This window comes from Melozone crissalis, unplaced genomic scaffold (assembly GCF_028551555.1).
Source record: "Melozone crissalis strain CALT ecotype California unplaced genomic scaffold, PUWL_Pcris_2 ptg000081l_1, whole genome shotgun sequence".
Taxonomy (NCBI): domain Eukaryota; kingdom Metazoa; phylum Chordata; class Aves; order Passeriformes; family Passerellidae; genus Melozone; species Melozone crissalis.
In genome coordinates, this window is record NW_026535858.1 from 7,556,990 (window position 1) to 7,576,564 (window position 19,575).

The following is a 19,575-nucleotide window of genomic DNA, read 5'->3' on the forward strand; positions in this document are numbered from 1 at the left end:
GTGGAGCAAAGGACTAGGAGAGGATTTGGAGAGGTCAGCTAGTGCTTTCCTTGGGCTTCAAGGCAGGATCAAGCTGTAGCTAAACCAGTCTGACAGACATTTGTCTAACTGGTTTTGAAAGAAAAGTAATGGAGATGGTGGCATTTCCTGAACCAATCTGTTCTAATGTTTCATCTGAGTATCTTTCATTGCTACTTAAATTCAGTACTTTTTGTGTTACCACACAAAAAACTCAGTGTGGGTGAGTGTTCAGTTTAATCTGTTTTGCATTATATGCTTCAAGTCTGTGGTGCAGATTCTTCATAGTAAAAGAAAAATGTAATGTAATTACCTTACTTTTAGTGAAAACTGAAATTAGCGCTCTGTCTGGATTAGGGATTAAAAAAGTACACTTTGGCAGAACGTGTAGTGTGGAAATAAGTTAGTTTGAAAGTATCTGATTCTGTAGGTGCTGCACTAAATGTACTGCACGGAGTACTTGGAACCTTGAATTTTGTAGTGTTTTTTAATTAGTTTTGTGATATTACTAAGAATAAAATTTGGTTAGGATGCGTGACAATATGAATATAAAATTATCCACACTGATCAATAAATAATGACTATATCACAGATCTAGAGCCTTTACTGTCATGGTTTGGTTGATGTTTCCAACTAATTGATGAGTGTCTGTCCATTGAATGTAATGAGATTTAGAGGAATCTCCTGCTGCTTAGAATAGAGAGATGCCTTTAGCAGAGGTGAATTACTGGGTGTTTCTGGAACAGCACATACATAATAATTTCTTATCAAGAGTTGAAGAGAAAACAAGGGAGTTTTGCACTGTTAAGATACTGTTAAAGAAAAAATAATTATAAGACAAGGTTGATTATAGCTTTTTTTCCCCCTGTAGTTGTTCTTCTTATTAAGGCTTGAATTCTGAAGTGTTCAGTCTTTGGCTATTCCTGTTGACTTGAGGGCTGTATGCAAGGCTACTGCATCTTATTTGCTTGTAAGCTTTAGTTTGTCAGCTTTACATGAAGCAGGTTTTGTTTAGTACACAAACATGCTGCAATGGTCTGGGTGCTATACAAATAATAAGGCTAAGATCAAAGTTATTTAAATTATTTTGGTTTTGATCGAAATTCGTGCTTTTTGGATTTCACCCAAAAATGAAGGAGTGTCTGTTTAGGAGAAGGCACAGTAGAGTCTTGATAAGAGGCATGGTTAATGAGGTACAACATATTCCAGTTTTCTCATGCTGCTATCTTGTGCAGCCTATCTTGTTGGGATTGCTAAAGAATAACTGCCGACTGTCCAAATCTAATTTGGCTCAGTGCACAGTGGTCTTTCTGCCAGATGGAGCCTATTTCTACTTTTGCTCTTCAGAATTCAGATAAACCAGAGTTGGCAGAATATGGCAATGCTGACTTTGATATAACCCAGTCCACTGTAATGGAAAATAGAAATAACCTGCTGGACATCAATGTCCATACCTTTGACTGTGAAAAAGGGCATTATTTGACCAGCATTCTTGATGGAAGTTTGCCATCTGGGTTTCACTCTGGGTATCTAAAGCCAGATGTCAGTAGAGCATCACTGAATGCCTTAATAAAATCTTCTCAGGCACCAAATTTTCTCATTTCATTGGAGTACTGCCAAAACCAAATATCTTAATTTTTAATCGTGGATGTAGCATTTCTTTGTGAGAGAGGTGTATGGAGGGAAAGTGCCCGAAACAACAGAAGGGAGTGAAGTAAGCAGTTTGCCAAACTTCTGTCCTGACTAAGGATAATCTTGTGTTCTGAATGAATTTTGGATAAAAAGTCCAGGCATTCTGGCTGTGAAGTCTTGGTTGTGTTTTTTCTTAAAGTAGGTAACTTGGCAAAGGATGGCATTTCTTGTTGTAAGAGTGAATAATTATAATCATTGATGTCTGCTTTTAATCTTTTGATTTATACTTTTGGGGAATGCTCTTGCATGTACAATGAGCAAATAATGTACTGTGAAATCTTTAATTGGTAAAAAGCTTTCTGCATCAGTTTCTCTGTGCCAGCAGTTACACCTGAAACTAATTTGTTTTTCTCAAATGCTGTGTTTTAATTTGCATTGGTAGCATTAAAAATACTGTTCATGTGAATTTTTCACAGAAAAAAATTCACTTGAGCTACTCACTTTGTTCCTTGCTATTCAAAAGTAGCGTGTCTTGAGGCATGTGACCTGTTTAGGAAAATTAATTGATTTCCATGCTTTTCTAATGTTAGCATTAGAAATAAAAATTTGTTTTCTAGGGGATCTTTTTCTTATCTACTGGGCTCAGATAAACTGGTAGCTCAGCTATCAAATTGCTCCTTTGATTTCAGACAGGTCAATTTCTTTATTCAGGCTCAGCTCACATCCTGCATTTAGAGCAGTGTAAGTCCCTTTATTCTCATTTCAGTTCTGCTGGTTTTTTATGAGCTCGGCTCTGTATGCAAGGACAGTCCATCAGCATAAATAAAAGTCCATCAGCATCTGAAATTTATTCCAAGGAGGACATGTTGGACATATTAAGAGGTTCCCACTTGCACCACCTGGCCACTTTGGTTGATCTTCAGGAGAAGGACTTGCTTCTTCCTCCATTTCTGACTGATCATTTATGTTTTGAAAGAAAAAATTATAATGCAGATGAATAACTAAGCCAATTAATTCTCCATCATAACTGTACGACTACAAAGAAGAGGGATCCCTACCGTCACAAAATCTTTAATGCCACTAGGAATTGTATCACACAAACTTAGAAGATACAAGCCTGTGGGTTGACCCACTGGCACAGCCTTTGCTAGTGTTTGACACCACTGCTGCTCAGTCATTCTGATACAGTTGAAATAATTATCCCTCTGTTTTTGATGCATCCTCCATTCTGTTTGTCTGGTCCCCTCCTCCATGAAGCTGCCCTCGAAACAAAATTTTAAGATTCTTCTAAATCTGCTGATTCCTGATCTGTAGACCTGAGGAACTTCATGTGGTCTTGAAAAGAACAGAATTGCAGTGATCCTGTGATTCAAGGAATGGCATAGGTGAAACTCAGGAACCCGTATGCTTGGAAACCATAAGATGATCAGATAATTTAAGTTGTAAGGAACTTAAGAGTATTTTCTAGTGCAAATTTCAATATGCAAGACCTCACGATTCCTTAAGTTTCCTTTAGTATGAGAAATAAATCCAGGGGAAAAAAATACGTTCACATGTATTAAAAATTCTTTTTTAGTTTATTTTACTGCTGGAATGTGCTATGGATTTAGCATGTCTCAGAGGGAATACTTTTTCTTGAGTCTTACTGAACAAATGAAATTCTACTCTGGCTCATTAACAGAGAAATCAAAATAAATGGCAATAATCCAGGTATCTGCTGTAGTCCTATTTCAGAATGTTGTTTATATTAACATAGTTAGTATGTAAAATGTTTGGGTTTTAATTACAGCTTAAGAAAGTAAACGGTTTTAAAGAGGGGTGAGTGAAGTCATCTGGGTAAACATGCCAATCTGAAGAACAGCTCCCTACATTAAACTAAGAAGCATTATAAGGAAGAATTCATTAGAGATTTTTCTTTCTTTTTTTCATTAGCCTTTGCTCATTTTCAGTGCAAGTGAAATGTTCAGTATTACACACTGTTTATTCCTATTGCATTCTCCAAAGCTGCTGTGCAGTGCTGATTTTCTCCTACAGTCAAGGCCTACAAAGCTCAGAAAAGTAGAATTTGCTCCTGGACACTGTTGAAGTCCAAGTTTGAATTGACATATCTGTTTCTAGAGAAATTTTTTGGTCCAGATTTCTAGTTCCTTCAGTGCTGTTAAATCACTTATTTAAAAAAAAAAAAAAAGTTTCTTTGGGTATGTTGAGTTCCGGTGTTCCCTTAATTCAGTGTGGAGCATATTTGAAGAATTTGTGGTAGCTTGGCTCGTGCAGGTCCAGCTGTGGCATCCTGCACCCCTTGCACATTGAGCTTCCTCCTCAGAAGCTGCTTCAGAGTGGGGCTGAACTGTCGGGGACTTGGTCAGGGTCTCCAGAGAGCACAGTGGTGTCAGAGCAATTCAATACCTGTTCCCGCTAGAAATCTGGCTCATAAAATACCTTTCAAATGCTTATATTTCTTGAAAGTGAATTAGTATTTCATATTTCAAGTGGGCTGACCTTTTATTGCTGTAAACTAATTACAGAGTTAGTGGGGTATTTGGGCTCTACAGCCTTCTAGCCAGATGATATTAATTGCTTGACTGAGCACCATGGTTCTTGTTGAGTGATGTTTAAATGGTCTGCCCACAACCACCTGGTAATTCTTATCTACAAAGATTCAGCCCAGTGCTCTATTCACTGAGCCATATAACTTTTCATTATTTGCTCATTAATTTTGCCAGATTTTAGGTACTTGGTCTGAATTTTCTTTCCTTAGTGTTTGCCTGAAGGCATAAGTGTTCCTCTTTCCGGAAACAAAATCAAGAATCATGGATTGCTTTTCCTATGTAGATTTTCAATTAATAAAATAATTGAGATAAAATAAACCAGTGAGAAAATCATCTGCTGTGGGATGTGGAGACTTGAAATTCAGGAGAGAATCCTCCATGAGTCATGGATATATTTTCATTCCTCTTTCTCCCACCTAGATATTTTCAGGTTATAATTTTCCCCTCAGTATTCCAGTTGGTATGATTCCAAGCCACTGTGTGCAGAGTTTGATCCCTAAATACTTTTCAGTTTTCTCCTGTTGTATTTGCACTGCTTCAAAGCTGTGATATTGAAGGAATTTGGGGAGATGCTGATAAATAGGCACTAGGGACTGTGTGGGGTGTCTCTGTTACTGTTCCTGTTCTCTTCCTGTTGGTGCCAAAGAAGATTGCCATGAAAATTGGACAGGAATTGGACATGAGGAAAGAGGATACAGTTATCCAGTATCACAGGAATAGGAAGCCAGTGGAGCAGGACTGTGAGTAAACAGCGACTGCTGAGAACTGAAATGGGATAAAAAACAAGATTAGTTAAATTTGAGCAAGCAGGGAGATGAGGACTTGGGAGTGAAAAAGGTGAGAGAGGAAGGAGGAAACAGAAAGGGAGGAAATTTGGGGTTGATAGGCTGTGAAGGATTGGACATCTCAGCTTTTGACATGAGTGTAGGAGATATAGGAATAAAAATGCAGTTGAGATGGAAGTAGAAGGAACCAGTCCATACAGTGAAAAAACTGGGATAAGCTGGGGAAGGTGGAGTGAATGTGAAGAGAGAATACCATATTCTCTTTAGAACAGGAGATGGATCAGCTCTGATCACTAAAGAGAGTAAACAAATGTCATTCAAAAGAAAACCTGGAACTAAACTCATCATTCTAATGCAATCTAGCTGCTGCAGGCTCAGTAAAGATGCAGGGTTTAAGACATGATTTTTTCCCCATAATCACCACCTTCACACTCTTCAGTTACACTGGCAATAATTACTCCTGTTCCTTGTTCCCCTCTGGGGCTCATAATTTTCTTTCCCTTTGCTTATAGCCTACTCTGCTCTGCAGGTACCAGCAATTCTTGTCTTTCAAACTGTCTTTTATTAATGTAGCTCAGAATTCAGAACAGTTGTTCATAGCCCATAGCTTCTGTTACAAGAGCTGAAAATAATTTGTTTTTATTAAGTTGGTCTTTTCTTTTTTCTTTAGCTGTAAAAATTATTCTTATGGTGTTATTACTGAGCATTACAAATGCCACTCTGCAAGAAATTGTTGTTCCTTCAAGTGCATTCAGTGTTGTTTGCAGGTTTGGTTTTGCACAGTGTTGACAACACAATGAGGTTTTTCATTTTTTCTTGCTGTTTTGTGAGATTGAATGGGAGAGGTTGGGATGATGATGATGGTTATTAATGTTATTATTATTTCTCTTGGGAATATATTAAAAGATAGAACATGGATAAATGGAGCCTCAAGGGTGACTCATGTTTTTGTTTAGCTTGAACTAGGTCCAGCTTCTAGGAGGAACTGGATTTTAGGTGCATGTTTTTGCAAAGTGTTTTAAACTGAAGTTATAATTCCAGCAGTCTCAGTGGCATATGTTTGTTTTTATTTAGAAGCGTGTTTAAGGAATGTTTTTGGTGGGCGAGTGCAAAACAAACACAACTATCTCAGTCTGGAGGCTGCAACTCTTTGGCATATTCAGTGTCAGCAAAAATCAAGTGGAGGAATGGTCTTATGAGAATGGACTCAGTTATTTAGTTATTCAGTTATTTTTCTGATTTACTTTGTAAAGAATTGTCTTTGTGCTCACTTGCAAGTTGTGAAAGTGTGATTTCTTGCAGTGTTTGCTTTCTACTTTGTAAATATTTCTGAGCATTTGAAAGGTGCCTAAAGTTTGTTTTCAGCATGTGCTGCTATCTGCTTGTCTTTGAGTAACACAAATTCAGGAAGTTATTTTCTTCTAAACAACAAATTGTTACCATATTTATTGTCACCAAGTGTGTGACAATGTGACGCCCTTACGCCATAGGTTCTATAGTGTTGTTCAAAGTGTGATTCTAATTTTTTTTCTGTTGTAAATTATCAGTAAGCCTTGTCTATAACTCGACTTTTAGTTGGGAAAAAAAACCCCACCACAAACAAAACATCAAAATCCAAACAACAAAATTTGCTCTCATATGCAATGTGAACATTTAGCTTGTGAATATTTTGAGATTTGTCTGTAAAGCAGTCAGTGGCATTCATTTTATAAGTTGTTTGGGGAGTGAAGCAAAGTGAGGAATTAAATTTTTTTGCTGTTTTTTTAGGAGGCTTGTTCTTATATCTTAAAAATATTCCATGAGAAAATATTTGTAGACCTGTATTCATACAGTCATAACTTATGCTTTCAATATAATAGATAAGGATGGTGTAAGAATCTAATAATGTCAGATATTTTTAAAATGTACCTTGATGTGTGTTTTTAATATCTATACTTAATTGAAAAGAAATTTCAACATTTGAACCTAGTTTACAAGTTGAACAACAAATGTCCCTCTGGTAACTGAGGGCTTTTATCCTACTCAGCTGTACGCTGGGAACATACACTCTACCTGTATTTCAGTACACTTAGGAAAAGCCTGAGACAAAAAAAGGCCAAGTTTACAATATGAGGAGTTTATTATATGAGGAATTTATTACATGTTTATGATGCTGCCTGCTTAGAGGGGTAGTTCCATCTGCATCATGAGCTCAGTGGGGCAGCCAGAGTGTGGCCAGGCAGAGCTGCAGTGGTGTGTACCATGGTCATGTCAGCAGAAGCATGACAGATGTGCACAGTGAGCTGAGATGCATGTGAGAGAAGAATGTCAGTGAAAGACAGCAAATCTAAAAATGTGGAAACTATTTCAGGATTTCGTTGGCCGGTGTTCTGTTGTAAAATCTAGGGGTTGTTTTCCAGCTCCACTATAAGCATGCATCTTCCACTAAAATTCTTCAGATGATTTTAAAATTTTATATACAAAAGCTCAGAGTAAATAAGATTCTCCTGTCTACCCTTGAGACATGGGAGGAATTTAACTAGACCATTCTTACTAAAATTAAGAAGCATTGTAGGATTTCACTGATCTACAGCCCCGTGAAATGTCTCTAGTGCAAATTTCACCATATCATGAGTGACTGTTGGGTTGCTGGTTTTCAATGAAAAGACTTGCAGAGTTAATGCTTGGAATACATCTAATGCAGTACATTTTGTACTAATCCTGGAATTTGTTTTATTGCAGGGATATAAAACCAGACAATATCTTGATGGATATGAATGGACATATTCGATTAGCAGATTTTGGTTCTTGTCTGAAACTGATGGAAGATGGAACGGTAAATTAGAAAGAATGATACATTCCTAAATATTTTTTCTTAGTCCATTGATAGCCACAAAATGTGTGCTAATAAAGGGAATAGGTGCCTTATGGCAAATAAAATGGAGCTGTAAGTGGTATTGGTATATAATTGACTTTCTTGAAAATTCAACTGCAGACTGCTTGGATTTGCAGTATATTAAGAACTTTTTAGCATACAGTCAGCTCATGAATAAATAAAGGGAAGCTGTGCTGTCAATGCCAAGTAGGTGTTTATGAACTATGAATCTCTCAGTTTTAAGCTCTGAGCTCTAATCTTTATTGAAAATGTAAGCTGTAGTATGAGCAGGATGAGATACTGAAATGGGATGATGTTCTTCTAGTCCATTTAAATTTGCACATTGAGTGTGACTAGAATGTAATTCCAGTATGTTTAATCATGTCCCAGAGGATTACAAAGTATTTGACCTAATATATGTGACTACCAAATCTATAATTGCTTGCTGGCTCTAGTCCTGACAATTGACAGTTTTGTCCTTTATCTGTTTTTAAATATTGATAATAGTTTAGCAAAAGTAAATTATTAGGCTGCCTATCAATGCAGTTGGATGGTTAAGTATTTCTTTATGAATTTAGAAGCTTTTGCTTGTATTTAGTTGTTCTTGCTATGACAAGAATGCTGGACTAGAGTTATATATACAGGGACATAGTATGACAGTGTCTGTAATGATGAAAGTTGATTTTAATCCTGAAAATGTAACTTCTCCAGGTCCAATCTTCAGTGGCAGTTGGAACACCAGACTACATCTCTCCAGAAATCTTGCAGGCCATGGAAGATGGAAAAGGGAAGTATGGGCCCGAGTGTGACTGGTGGTCCCTGGGCGTTTGCATGTATGAAATGCTTTATGGAGAAACGCCCTTTTATGCTGAGTCCTTGGTGGAGACCTATGGGAAAATAATGAACCACAAAGTTAGTGCACTTTCTGTCTGTCTCTAAGCTAATTTTTAATAATGGGGTAACTTGAACACGTGTTTAAAAATAAGTTTTTATGTACTAATTATGTTAAGTGTTCATAAATGTAGAACAAAATATGTTTCCATGTAGCAAGTTAATGCTTATGGATTGCAGATGACTTTGCTTTGGAATAAGGCTAAAACTTAAAATCTGGGTTTGGAAACATAGATGTTAATTCACTCTGTGGAGTCTGTCTTGGCTACATTGCATCAATCTTGTTGTGTTTCTTTTTTATGGTGAACCCATTCCTTGCCTTATGCAGAAGATTCTAAAATGTTCTTCCACATGGAGCTAGCTGTAAAATTCAACAGCTGTAGTGTAAGAGAAATTTAAATACAGGAGAAAAAGTAGAAGACAAAATATCTTAATAGTTTCCATCCTTAGCAGAAGTCTTTTCCTTGAAGCCTTACTGCATGTATTTCAGAGCTGGAGCATTTGCACATTTCTTTTTCTAGTTAATGATTTTCACTAAGAAAGTACATTTTCCCAACTTTTTCTTGGTAATAAACTATTTCCTCTTATTTTAATCTTTAAGGAGAGGTTTCAGTTTCCTGCTCAAGTGACAGATGTCTCTGAAAGTGCAAAGGACCTCATCCGAAGGCTCATTTGTAGCAGAGAGCATCGACTTGGACAAAATGGAATAGAAGACTTTAAGAACCATCCGTTTTTTGCTGGGATTGATTGGGACAACATTAGGAACTGTGAGGCACCTTACATCCCAGAAGTCAGCAGCCCTACTGATACATCAAACTTTGATGTGGATGATGATTGCTTAAAAAACTCTGTAAGTGTACAATTAACATTTTGATGAATCAGCCTTTGTGGTATACTTTGTAACAAAATGTATGGAAAAGGCAGTTTATTTCACTGTGTTCTGCATAAATAACAGTTAGGTGCTGCTTTGAAGAGCTGAGAGAGGAATATTTCCATAGTTTGTAGGCTGGTCCTAAAATCATACTTGTGTAAGGATAAGGTTTGTAAATTCACTGTAGCTTTATGTGTCTTTAGCTAACATACATCTGTTGCAGTAACAAGTTTAGTGTCCATGTCTTACAAAGAATAATACATTTACACACACATAATCTGCAAGACTACTTCTAGCAGAGCATTGCTAAGGCTTAGTATAAGTTTGCACATTGCATTTTACTGTATTTTATTACTCTACTCTAATTGCTCATGTTGGTGTTTGATTCCCTTCAGTTCATTTCCACTAAACTTTTTCCAACCTTTTCTCCAACTCGAGTTTTGAGAAATGTAGGAGAAATATTACAGCCATTTCTTAAGGAACAAGAAAATATTTTTACCTTTCCTCAAAATGCTCTGCAGCTATTGATTTTATCAGACTTTTGTTTCTAAGCTTTTGAAAAGGAGCTTTGATAGATGATAGATGCCTTAGCATTGAAGGAATGCCTTGTGTTCTCTCTTTGGAAATACCTTTGGGTGTGTTTGTGTGTGTGTCTGTTGAAAGATGCAGAAACCTGCTGTTTACATGTCAGATAAAGCATTTTCACCACTTTTGTTTTCTGAACTGCATGTACATCTCAGTTTCACTCAGTTTTCTGGGCATGCAGATAAGTGGCAACATGAATTGTTGTAGACAAGATGATCATTATTTGCATTCCCTTTTCTCCAGCTGCACATTAAAACATGGAAACCACTTTGACTAAAACACTTTGGGGGTGTCAGTCTCTTCTCCCAGGTAATAAGCCACAGGACAAGAGGAAATAGCCTCAAGTTGAGCCAGGGGAGGTTTAGTTTGGATATTGGGAAAAATTTCATAACCAAAAGGGCTGCCCAGGAAAGTAGTGGAGTCAATTTACTCACTGGAGGTTTTTAGACATTGTCCTTAGGAAAGTCATTTAGTGATGGACCTGACCCTTAATGGCTGGATTCAGTAATCTTGAAGGACTTTTCCAGTTTAAGTGATTCTGTCATCTCTGGTTCAATCTCAGACCCCTTTTCCTTATAGGCAAATTAAGCAAATCAGTGTAGCTGCATAGGATGATTTGCACTTTTTTCATTTTCTTTCCTCACTTATATCTGATATTTCCTTCTCCCTTCACAACAGAAGTATTTTTATCTTAAAAATTGTTTATACAGTCTTCAGATACAAGTTTGCACATTATTTTGTCCAGCAACAGCTGGGAGGATGGAGTAGCTGGAGTGGATGCTGTATGTAGCAGGTCTTTGTGCAGCTGAGATACTTTTTAGAAGTTGTTCACACATTTTAGTGTTGTCCATTCCACCACTCCTCCTTTTTAGAGCCCATTCTCCCACCTGAGGTTTTCAAACTATGCCTGAATAGTGTGAATGCTTTACCATTGTGAAGGAACAGGGACCTGCAGGTGAACAAAGAATGCTCCTCTGCTGAGTTACTGGACTCTCAGCTGGGAAAAATGAGACAGTTCTTACTTTGCTTTAGACATTTGGGGGTGAAAAGCAATGCTCCTAAACTGTTAGAGAGGAATGCCAGTTTCTAGAGCTTCTTTTTCAGCTTCCTAATTTGAAACATCTGAAGGTTTTGTTCTGTTTTAATATAAGGATGTTATTTTCTTGGCATTTCTTTTCACACCTAGTATCTCAGAACTGCTGAAAAAACCTAGCCTAAAGGCATTGCATGACTGAGAATATTTTACATTTTTGCTTTGACCAGAGGACATTGTATTTCATATTGCTTTGCCTCAAATTCCTTATATATAACTTGGAGGTATTTTCTCCTCCATATTTCATACATATCTTTTGAGGAAGTTCCACATACTCACACTGCTATTATAGGAGTCAGCAACACAGATAAGCCCATGAGACTTTTTTTTTTTTCCCCAAAAATTCTTGGCAAGATTTGAATTGCATAGAGCAAATGAGGAAAACCCAATGCTGAAGATAAAAGACAGTGTTGAAAAGCCATGATTGTTCTTCTTCCTGAACTTTGAATGAGACCATAGTCCCATGGAAAAATTATATACATAATAATGACATTTAAAAAGTATGTTGAATGTACACAGTACACACAAGCATAAAGGGCAAAACTGTGCTATTCAGGCAGCCTAAGCTGGGCTGGGTTTTAGGTTTTCACTGTTTGGTTTGGTAGCCTTATTGAGAGATTCAGTCATAATTTGCTCAGCATGGTTGTACTGCTAAATTCACACAAGCAGCAGGAGATATGTATCTTGACCTCTGCAAAACAAATTCTTTCACAGAATCTTACCTTATAATCAATAGAAACAATTTTTTAGGTATTGAGTAACCTCTCAGTGTGGTACCTGAGAATTGTCATGTGGGCTGTTAAAATCGTGCAATTAAGTATTTGATATTTTTTAAAGTTATTTGTGAATACAGTTTTGAAATTTGAATCTATGAAAGGTGAAAACTAAATGTAAAGGAGAAATAGAATTTTACTTTTTAGTAATCTGTAATAATTGATATTTTTATTATGATTTAGTGGAAAGTTAAGGCTTTGTAATTTGATCTTGTCCTTAGTTTCCAAAATGCTCAACCTCATGAATTTACACAATCTAGCAATATCATTAGTGTTGTTTGGGAACTCTTACATAACATGAAGGTTTTTGTCAGCTGAGAGGACAAGGTTGTGATGTAATATAGCTGACATCACCACTGGAAAGGTAATTTCAGATTTCTTTTGGATGCAGTCTTACTTCTTGTCCTTCCCTGCAGTTTTATATGAAAGAAATGTACAACTGGTTCCTTTCATTCATTTTTGTTTGGTTTAGAAAGAAATTGTTAAGAAAGATATATATAACATACCTTTTCTGACAATTTGGAATCTTTTATCACTTCCAGTGCAATAATCATCTTCTTGAGGATTTTCTTTTGGTGACTGTTATGGCCATCTCTAGTAGAGCAACATAAACCTTGCCTCTTGGGCTTAAATAGGAAGCTTTTAACAGAAAATTAGGAATATTAGAACTTCAAATAGTCCAAATAAAATAACAACAGGGTTATTTTAGCCTGAATAGCAACTTAAAGAGTTGTCTTTGTTTGTAGTTCTTTGTCTGGCAAGAAAGAGGAGCAAAGAATGAAGAAATGGTCAAAGTATTAATGGGATTAGAACACTCTCTGGTATTATTTCTTTCTAATAAATGCCTGTTGATTGTTCTTTCCAAATAGAGGTGGCCCACTCAGAAGTGGGCTGGTAGTTCTACAGGCAGGAAGCTCTGTTGACTGAATAGCTGAGAATAAAAGGTGTTGCACTTTGTGCTAAGAGCTTCTTGGAAAAATAGCCTATTTAATTAGGAAGACATTTTTATGTCAGCATGCTCTGGTTTTGTGTATGTTAAATGCTATTATAAATAGAATTAGTTGATGTTGTTTCGTATTTGAGCTGTAGATAAGGATGACAGTGAGTATAGTTCACATGATATTAACACTTCTCATATGGTTAAACTGAAAAATCTGTTTCTTTTAAGTCCAGTAGGATACTGCTTACTCAACTGTCCTGTTATTTTTCTAGGAAACAATGCCTCCACCATCCCACACTGCATTTTCTGGTCATCATTTACCATTTGTGGGTTTCACATATACAAGTAGCTGGTAAGTTAAGAGTTCAAAAATGATGTGTAGGCTAGTTACACAGTGTTCTAACTTTCTGTCTTTGAATCATACTGAACAGATATCAAAGAATGTGGTTTATTGAGGAAATTACTATAATCTAAAATGCTGTCTGTTCAAGAGAATGAGCTCTCTGCAGGTGAAATTTGCATATATGTACTGGTCAGCACCTGTGCTCAGTGGAGTTTTGATGAGAAAGGTTGTTATTAAAGAATACATGAAATTAACTGCCCATTACAAAGTTAAGACTGGATGTGTAGACCCCAACAGAACTTGTTTGTTAGACATTAAAACCACTTTTATTTCTAGCCCTTTGACACTTCGTTAAGTTTGAATAGAAATTTTGTAAAAATTACTTTATTTGATATCTGCTATTAATGGAGAATTTATTTCACTCATTTCTATTGCTAAACTAAACAGTGAAGTCCCTTGTATGCTTCTTGTTTATGGAAATAAAGAAAGTGTTTACAACCATTGAAAAGACAGGCCAGTTTCTGCTGGGAAAGTGACTATGTCCTAGAATGTCCTAGACTTCAAAAGCATTATTTGCATAAGTAGTAGCATATGTACATGAGTAGCCACAGCATTTCTGACATGTCCATGCCCCAGTTGTTATGGGATAATTTCATGACATTTTTAGTGATTGTTGTCTTTAAAGCATTTGTGATACTTGATTAACTATTCTCAAATGAACTACTATTGTAATTTTACTGTCTAAGCTTTTGTTTTTTGCTATCTGGCTAACATAGAGTATCCATAATGATTTTTAATCAGGAGTTCATCCAATTCTGTGTAACAAAAAACGCATTGAGGAGATCAGGCATGCTAGGCAAAAATTATTTCAATTTCCAATGAGCTCATACAAGCAAGGTATTATAACAAGATGTTATAATAAATGCATAGTAATTAACAACTTAAACTGTTTATTGGTTGATGTTTTTATAGCAGTCTTTTAAATCAGGCTGTTGTAAAACCCAATACTATTTATTTTTTTCCCCCAGTGTTCTTTCAGACCGCAGCTGTCTAAGACTGACAGCTGGACCACCCTCCATGGATCTTGATGCCAGCATTCAGAGAACTTTGGAGGATAGTTTAGCAACAGAAGCTTATGAGAGGAGAATAAGACGTCTAGAACAGGAAAAGCTTGAACTTAGCAGAAAACTGCAAGGTATAGTCATTAAAAAAAAGTCATTCCATACTTGTTAAACTTGTCATACTTAGATTAACCTGCAGGTTTGTAAGACACTGTTTATACTGTGGGAAAAAAAATTACCTATACCTCCTGGAGTGCTTTCTAGCAGAAAATAATTCTTTCTATTATTTTGGTTGACAAATTAAATTTCCGTTACACTTTATGCCTAAAATACACCATGTGTGCAACTTCTTGTGCTAACTTTGTTCTCACTGTACCTTGGTCACTATGGCATAAACATTTTGTTCTTAAAACTTTTAAGAACTTAGTTGATCTAGCTGACAGTTACTGAAAAATTGGCACATAATAATTGGAAATTGCAAATTGTAGAATTCCCAGTGCAGGATCTTTTGGCATGCCTTAATTTATCAGTAGTATCTCTTTGATCTCCTCAGATGTCAGCCATGTTATTCATCCCTCTCTCTTCTATCTTGTTCTAGAGTCCACCCAGACAGTGCAGGCTCTGCAGTATTCAACAGTGGATGGCCCAATAACAGCAAGCAAAGATTTAGAAATTAAAAGTTTGAAAGAAGAAATTGAAAAGTTGAAGAAACAGGTAACAGGTATGTTATAAATACTAATGTAAAAGCTGTAACAAGAAAGTGTATTTTGTCAAGGTTTTTTTCCTCTCCAGTTGTAATGCTAGTTCCCCTTGGCTTTAAAAAAGTTTTCCAGTCTATTTTTACTTCTCATTTTACCCCTCACTCTCCCACTGTACCTCAGCATTTTCTCCAAATTCAGTTTGAGTTTTCCAAGTGGCAAGGAGTGGTGCGTGCGAGAGGATACAATGAGCCATGAGGCTGCACTGCCAGCAGCAAAACTGCTCAAAGAAAACTGCCACCAAAATTAGTCCTGCCTACAGCTGCATGGCCCCTTCTCAATCTGTGCATTCCCTGCACTCTCTCATGACTTTAATTGACTTGATTAAACAAGGAAAATGCTGTTAGATAGAGAAAATTTAATCAACTTGTGATCAGATAAATCAGCGCAAGGTGGGCAGTAGAGGCATGTGGGGAAAGGGAGATGAGAGGGAGAAAAGCCACCTTTCAGCCCTGCTGTCAATGAGTGTCATTCCTTTCAAAACTGAACATTTATTTTCTTTGCTTCTGAGAGTTCTTGAAGATTTTACCAAAACTAAAGTTTTGGCTGTCAAGTACCTCAGTACTTCAAGTTGGAAAAATGGTTTTGAAATCTGTGCAGCTAAAAAGATTATTTTTTAAATTAATGTTATGATGCCTTTCATCAGGACAATCATACTAGTCAAAAAGCAAAAATCTACTTAGCCCAGTATGTGTGTTCTACAGAGGCAGCTGGAGATGTTTAGGGAGAGATTCATCTTTTTCCAGCTTTACTTTTCCAGATTCTGGGCAATTCATGTTTTAAGAACTTTGAGAGGGAGGGCTTACATTGCACCACTATATTGAATATACCTGTGAGTGAACCAATTTGCTGTCTGTTTAGCTAATATATTTTTAGCCTGCTTTAAAGGCTGGTATTCAGTATTCTTGATTTGATACTCTGAATTAAGTTGAAGGGAGTTTTCCCTCATAGTGATTCATAGCATAGGATTCCTTCTATACATCTACATAATGCTGTCTTTAAAATATCTTGAGATGTCTTTAAAATAGGATCTTGAGAGACATCTCAAAAAAAAGGAAGAAAGGAAGCACAGCAAGTTTTTTTTTATTTAGGAAAAATAACAAGAGACTGTTAGGTATCAGGTGTGGAACCAGAGAAACAGAGAGAAAAACCCAGTTAATCTTGTAGGAAAATGTCTGTCCTTTGTGTGAAAAATCAGTCACAAGTAGTGGTAGATACATCTCTATTATATGTCCATATCTTGCCTGAGACAAGAGAAAAACAAACAGCCAGAAATGTTGGAGGAAACTACAAAAAACATTTGTTCTGGTTTGTATTTGTGACAAGACTTCATTCAGTTCCTCAAAGTGTCAGGAATGCCAGCAGCGACACCCACAGAAAGAGTAACTGGAACTCAGCTTGCAGACACTTGAGTGGATTTGTTTGGACTCTGCAACTGCCTTGTGGGGCAGGAGGAGCTGTGTGTGAGCTGCAGAGAGCAGCACACAGATTACAGCCTGTCAAAATTGTGCACTCTGAAAAAAGCCTGTTACAGATACAGAGCTGGACAGCTGCTCTGGCGTGATGCAGCAGTTTTGTATTGTACCATGGGCGTTATTTTTGGAGAGGAACATGGCTTAGGCAGCTCAGGGAGGATCACTCTGGTTTGAGTGATGCCATGTTGGCACTATATCAGCACAAAGGGTTTTGTGAAATTTTGCTCCAGCCCAGTGTCCCTCCTCTTGCTGCTGTAATGAGGATAAAGACAATGTGATCAGAAATCCCTTCTCTGCAACAATCCTTAGATCAGGTTTTGAAAACTGACTTTTCAGTTTTCTTCTTCAGTTTTTTTCTTCTTGTAAACTGAAAAGCAACGTTTACAAGAACAGTTTTTGAATGAGACCAATCATTCACAGAAAAACATCAAAATCAGCTTTAAATTGTATTTTATTATTTACTAGTGAGCTGCAACTTAGTTCACTGCTGAAAGTATCACTCACTTCCTTTGGTAATGAAAAAAAAAATAGTAAAGGTGTGGAAACATTCCCCAGCACATCTGCTGTCCCTTTTGAAATTGAAAAGAAGTCAAAGTCTGGTGAAAGTGGTCAATACTGAGAAGTTTTTTCCTAAAGTAATTTTCTGCTTCACACCACATGCATATTTGTGTATTTATTCCTAGACAGAATGTGTACTTTTGGAGTTTGGTTTGGAAATGAATAATAGGATCAAATGAGGAAGATGTAGAGCTGCCTAACCCATCAACTTTGCCAGTATATACTTGAATGCTTTGTCTGATCCAGCTATTTGTTAGAAAAGGTTCATTTATGCCTTAAGCTGCAACTAATACAAGCAAATTTGATAAAATAGAATTTTCTATTTTACTTGATTTTTATGGAGGTTTTGAGATAGATTTTAGAACTATATTAATGACAGAATACAGAAACAAACCAATGATGGCCATGTCTGAATGCTTCCAAATTTGTAAGGGAGCTAGTTCCAGGTTTTCTGGATAGCCTTTAAAAGATCTGATGAACTTTAAGAAGGTTCAGTTCAGGTGCAGAGATGACCCTTTTATGCTTTGGGCTCATCTCTTGAGTTACTAAATGTAATGTAATAATATATTACAGGGAGTGTTTGGATATATTACCTAAAATGTTAGTTACAGCTAGGGTGATTAAATGGAAAATTGCCATTTACAACCCATATGTCACACCTAGTTTTTTTGTTACATTCTTTAACCTGTTTTACTGCCTTTTCTGAAGCTGTAAGAGTAAACACCTGCTTAAAAAGGTAATAAAGAACAAACTCAAAATTGAGTCAAATTCAGGAGTGTCACCAGGAGGGCTTAGAAAAATACATTTTTCTTGTCTATCTGGTTTTCCAGGAAATCACAAGCTAGCATATGCTTTCAATTTTTGAGGTCAAAGTTATAATTTTTGTTCGCTAAGTTACATAGGAGAAAACTTTGAGGAATCTTTAATATTGCCAAATATGTAAAGGGCAGCAATGCAAGTGGAAAACAGAGCTGTGGAACAAAGTAGTTCATGCACAGAAGAGAGATTTATCTTGGCTCAGCAGAGCCATATATAAACTTTCTTTTCACTGGTGACTTCAGAGTAGACTACATAAGGAAGGCAGTTAATAATTTCTGGCTTTGAGCTGCATCTCTTATTTAAGTGCATTCTTTTAAATTTTTAAACAAGAGTGAGTGAATTAAAACAATAGTGAATATTTTTCTGGGTACAAGCTAATGGTATTAATTTGCTTATAAAATTCTTGTGTTTCAGAAATTAACCCTCTTAAAAATGTATGTGTTTTTATATTTGATTTCTGTAAGAGCCAGTCTCTTAGGGTACATTTATGAAAATGTAGTTAAAGGTTGTTATTAAGAATATAGATGGGTTCCTGTTCTTTGGGTAAATACAAGTGGTCTGAAGACCTGCCCACAACTGAAATAAAAGAAAATATGTCCAGTGATTTCATAGAACTTGGAATTAACTTACCTTCCTATATATCTTGCTTTAAAGTCTTGTTTTTTAAGTAAAGACTATGAGGCAAAAAAAACCCCACTCACTAGTTAGAAAATATCAGTTGCCATATTTTATGAGTTTCAGGTTTTCTTGTAGAATTTGAGGGTATTTATATGACATTTAACTGTGCCATAGAAATATACTGTCACTGTGTAACTGACTGTGTGTAAGAAGCTGGCTGCAATAGTTCTCCCTTATTTATAGTAGTAATAAAGCAGATCACATAAAAACAAGTGGTTTTCACACTAGAAATAAGTAAAATCAGCTGAAGTTAATTTTAAGGGTACTGACAGGAGAACACTTGCCAGCTCTTGAGTGACCCATTATTTTTACTGTTTCTTTTTGGGGAAAACTGGGAGGAGGAGGGAAACTGTTTATAATTACTATGTAATAAAAGATGTATTATATATTACATCACAGCACATAAAGGTCAAATGTATAAGTTGTGTTAAAGCATACATTACAGAATTATGTATTAGATCTGGTCATTATAATGTGAGAAAACAAGTTATTATCATTTTTGTGTTACATTCCAGCAAGCTGGGACCTTTTCATTCTGTTCCCTTAAAAGCAGATAATGGCAGCTGAAACAACCTGCTCCCTTTTCTAAACCAGATAAAAATTGCCTTATTTTGTGATTAAATGGAAACCAGAAAAAAATATTGAAGGGGCTTCAAGCAGCTAGGCTATGCTATTGTAGAATTCTGATTTTTCCCTTAGAATATTTAGAGTTCTGCTGCTTTTTCTAGAATCTGGTCAGCTGGAGCAGCAGCTCGAGGAGGCCAGCACTGCAAGGAGGGAGTTGGATGATGCCTCCAGACAAATAAAGGCTTTTGAGAAGCAAGTCAGGACGCTGAAGCAAGAGAGAGAAGATCTTAATAAGGTAAAATCATTTTGTCAGCAACTGTTCTAA

At 36.4% G+C, this 19,575-nt stretch overlaps 1 protein-coding gene across 8 annotated transcripts in view; it reads left to right on the top strand.

Annotated features, from left to right (window-relative positions):
- Positions 1-19,575, top strand: part of CDC42BPA (CDC42 binding protein kinase alpha) — a 181,125-nt gene that overhangs the window by 94,639 nt on the left and 66,911 nt on the right. For all 8 annotated transcript variants that reach the window (XM_054290530.1, XM_054290531.1, XM_054290536.1 and 5 more), the window contains 7 exons: positions 7,706-7,799; positions 8,550-8,750; positions 9,331-9,579; positions 13,264-13,343; positions 14,363-14,529; positions 14,994-15,116; positions 19,412-19,545. In XM_054290530.1, the coding sequence (XP_054146505.1) occupies positions 7,706-7,799; positions 8,550-8,750; positions 9,331-9,579; positions 13,264-13,343; positions 14,363-14,529; positions 14,994-15,116; positions 19,412-19,545 (1,048 nt within the window). The remainder of the gene's footprint in view (positions 1-7,705; positions 7,800-8,549; positions 8,751-9,330; positions 9,580-13,263; positions 13,344-14,362; positions 14,530-14,993; positions 15,117-19,411; positions 19,546-19,575) is intronic.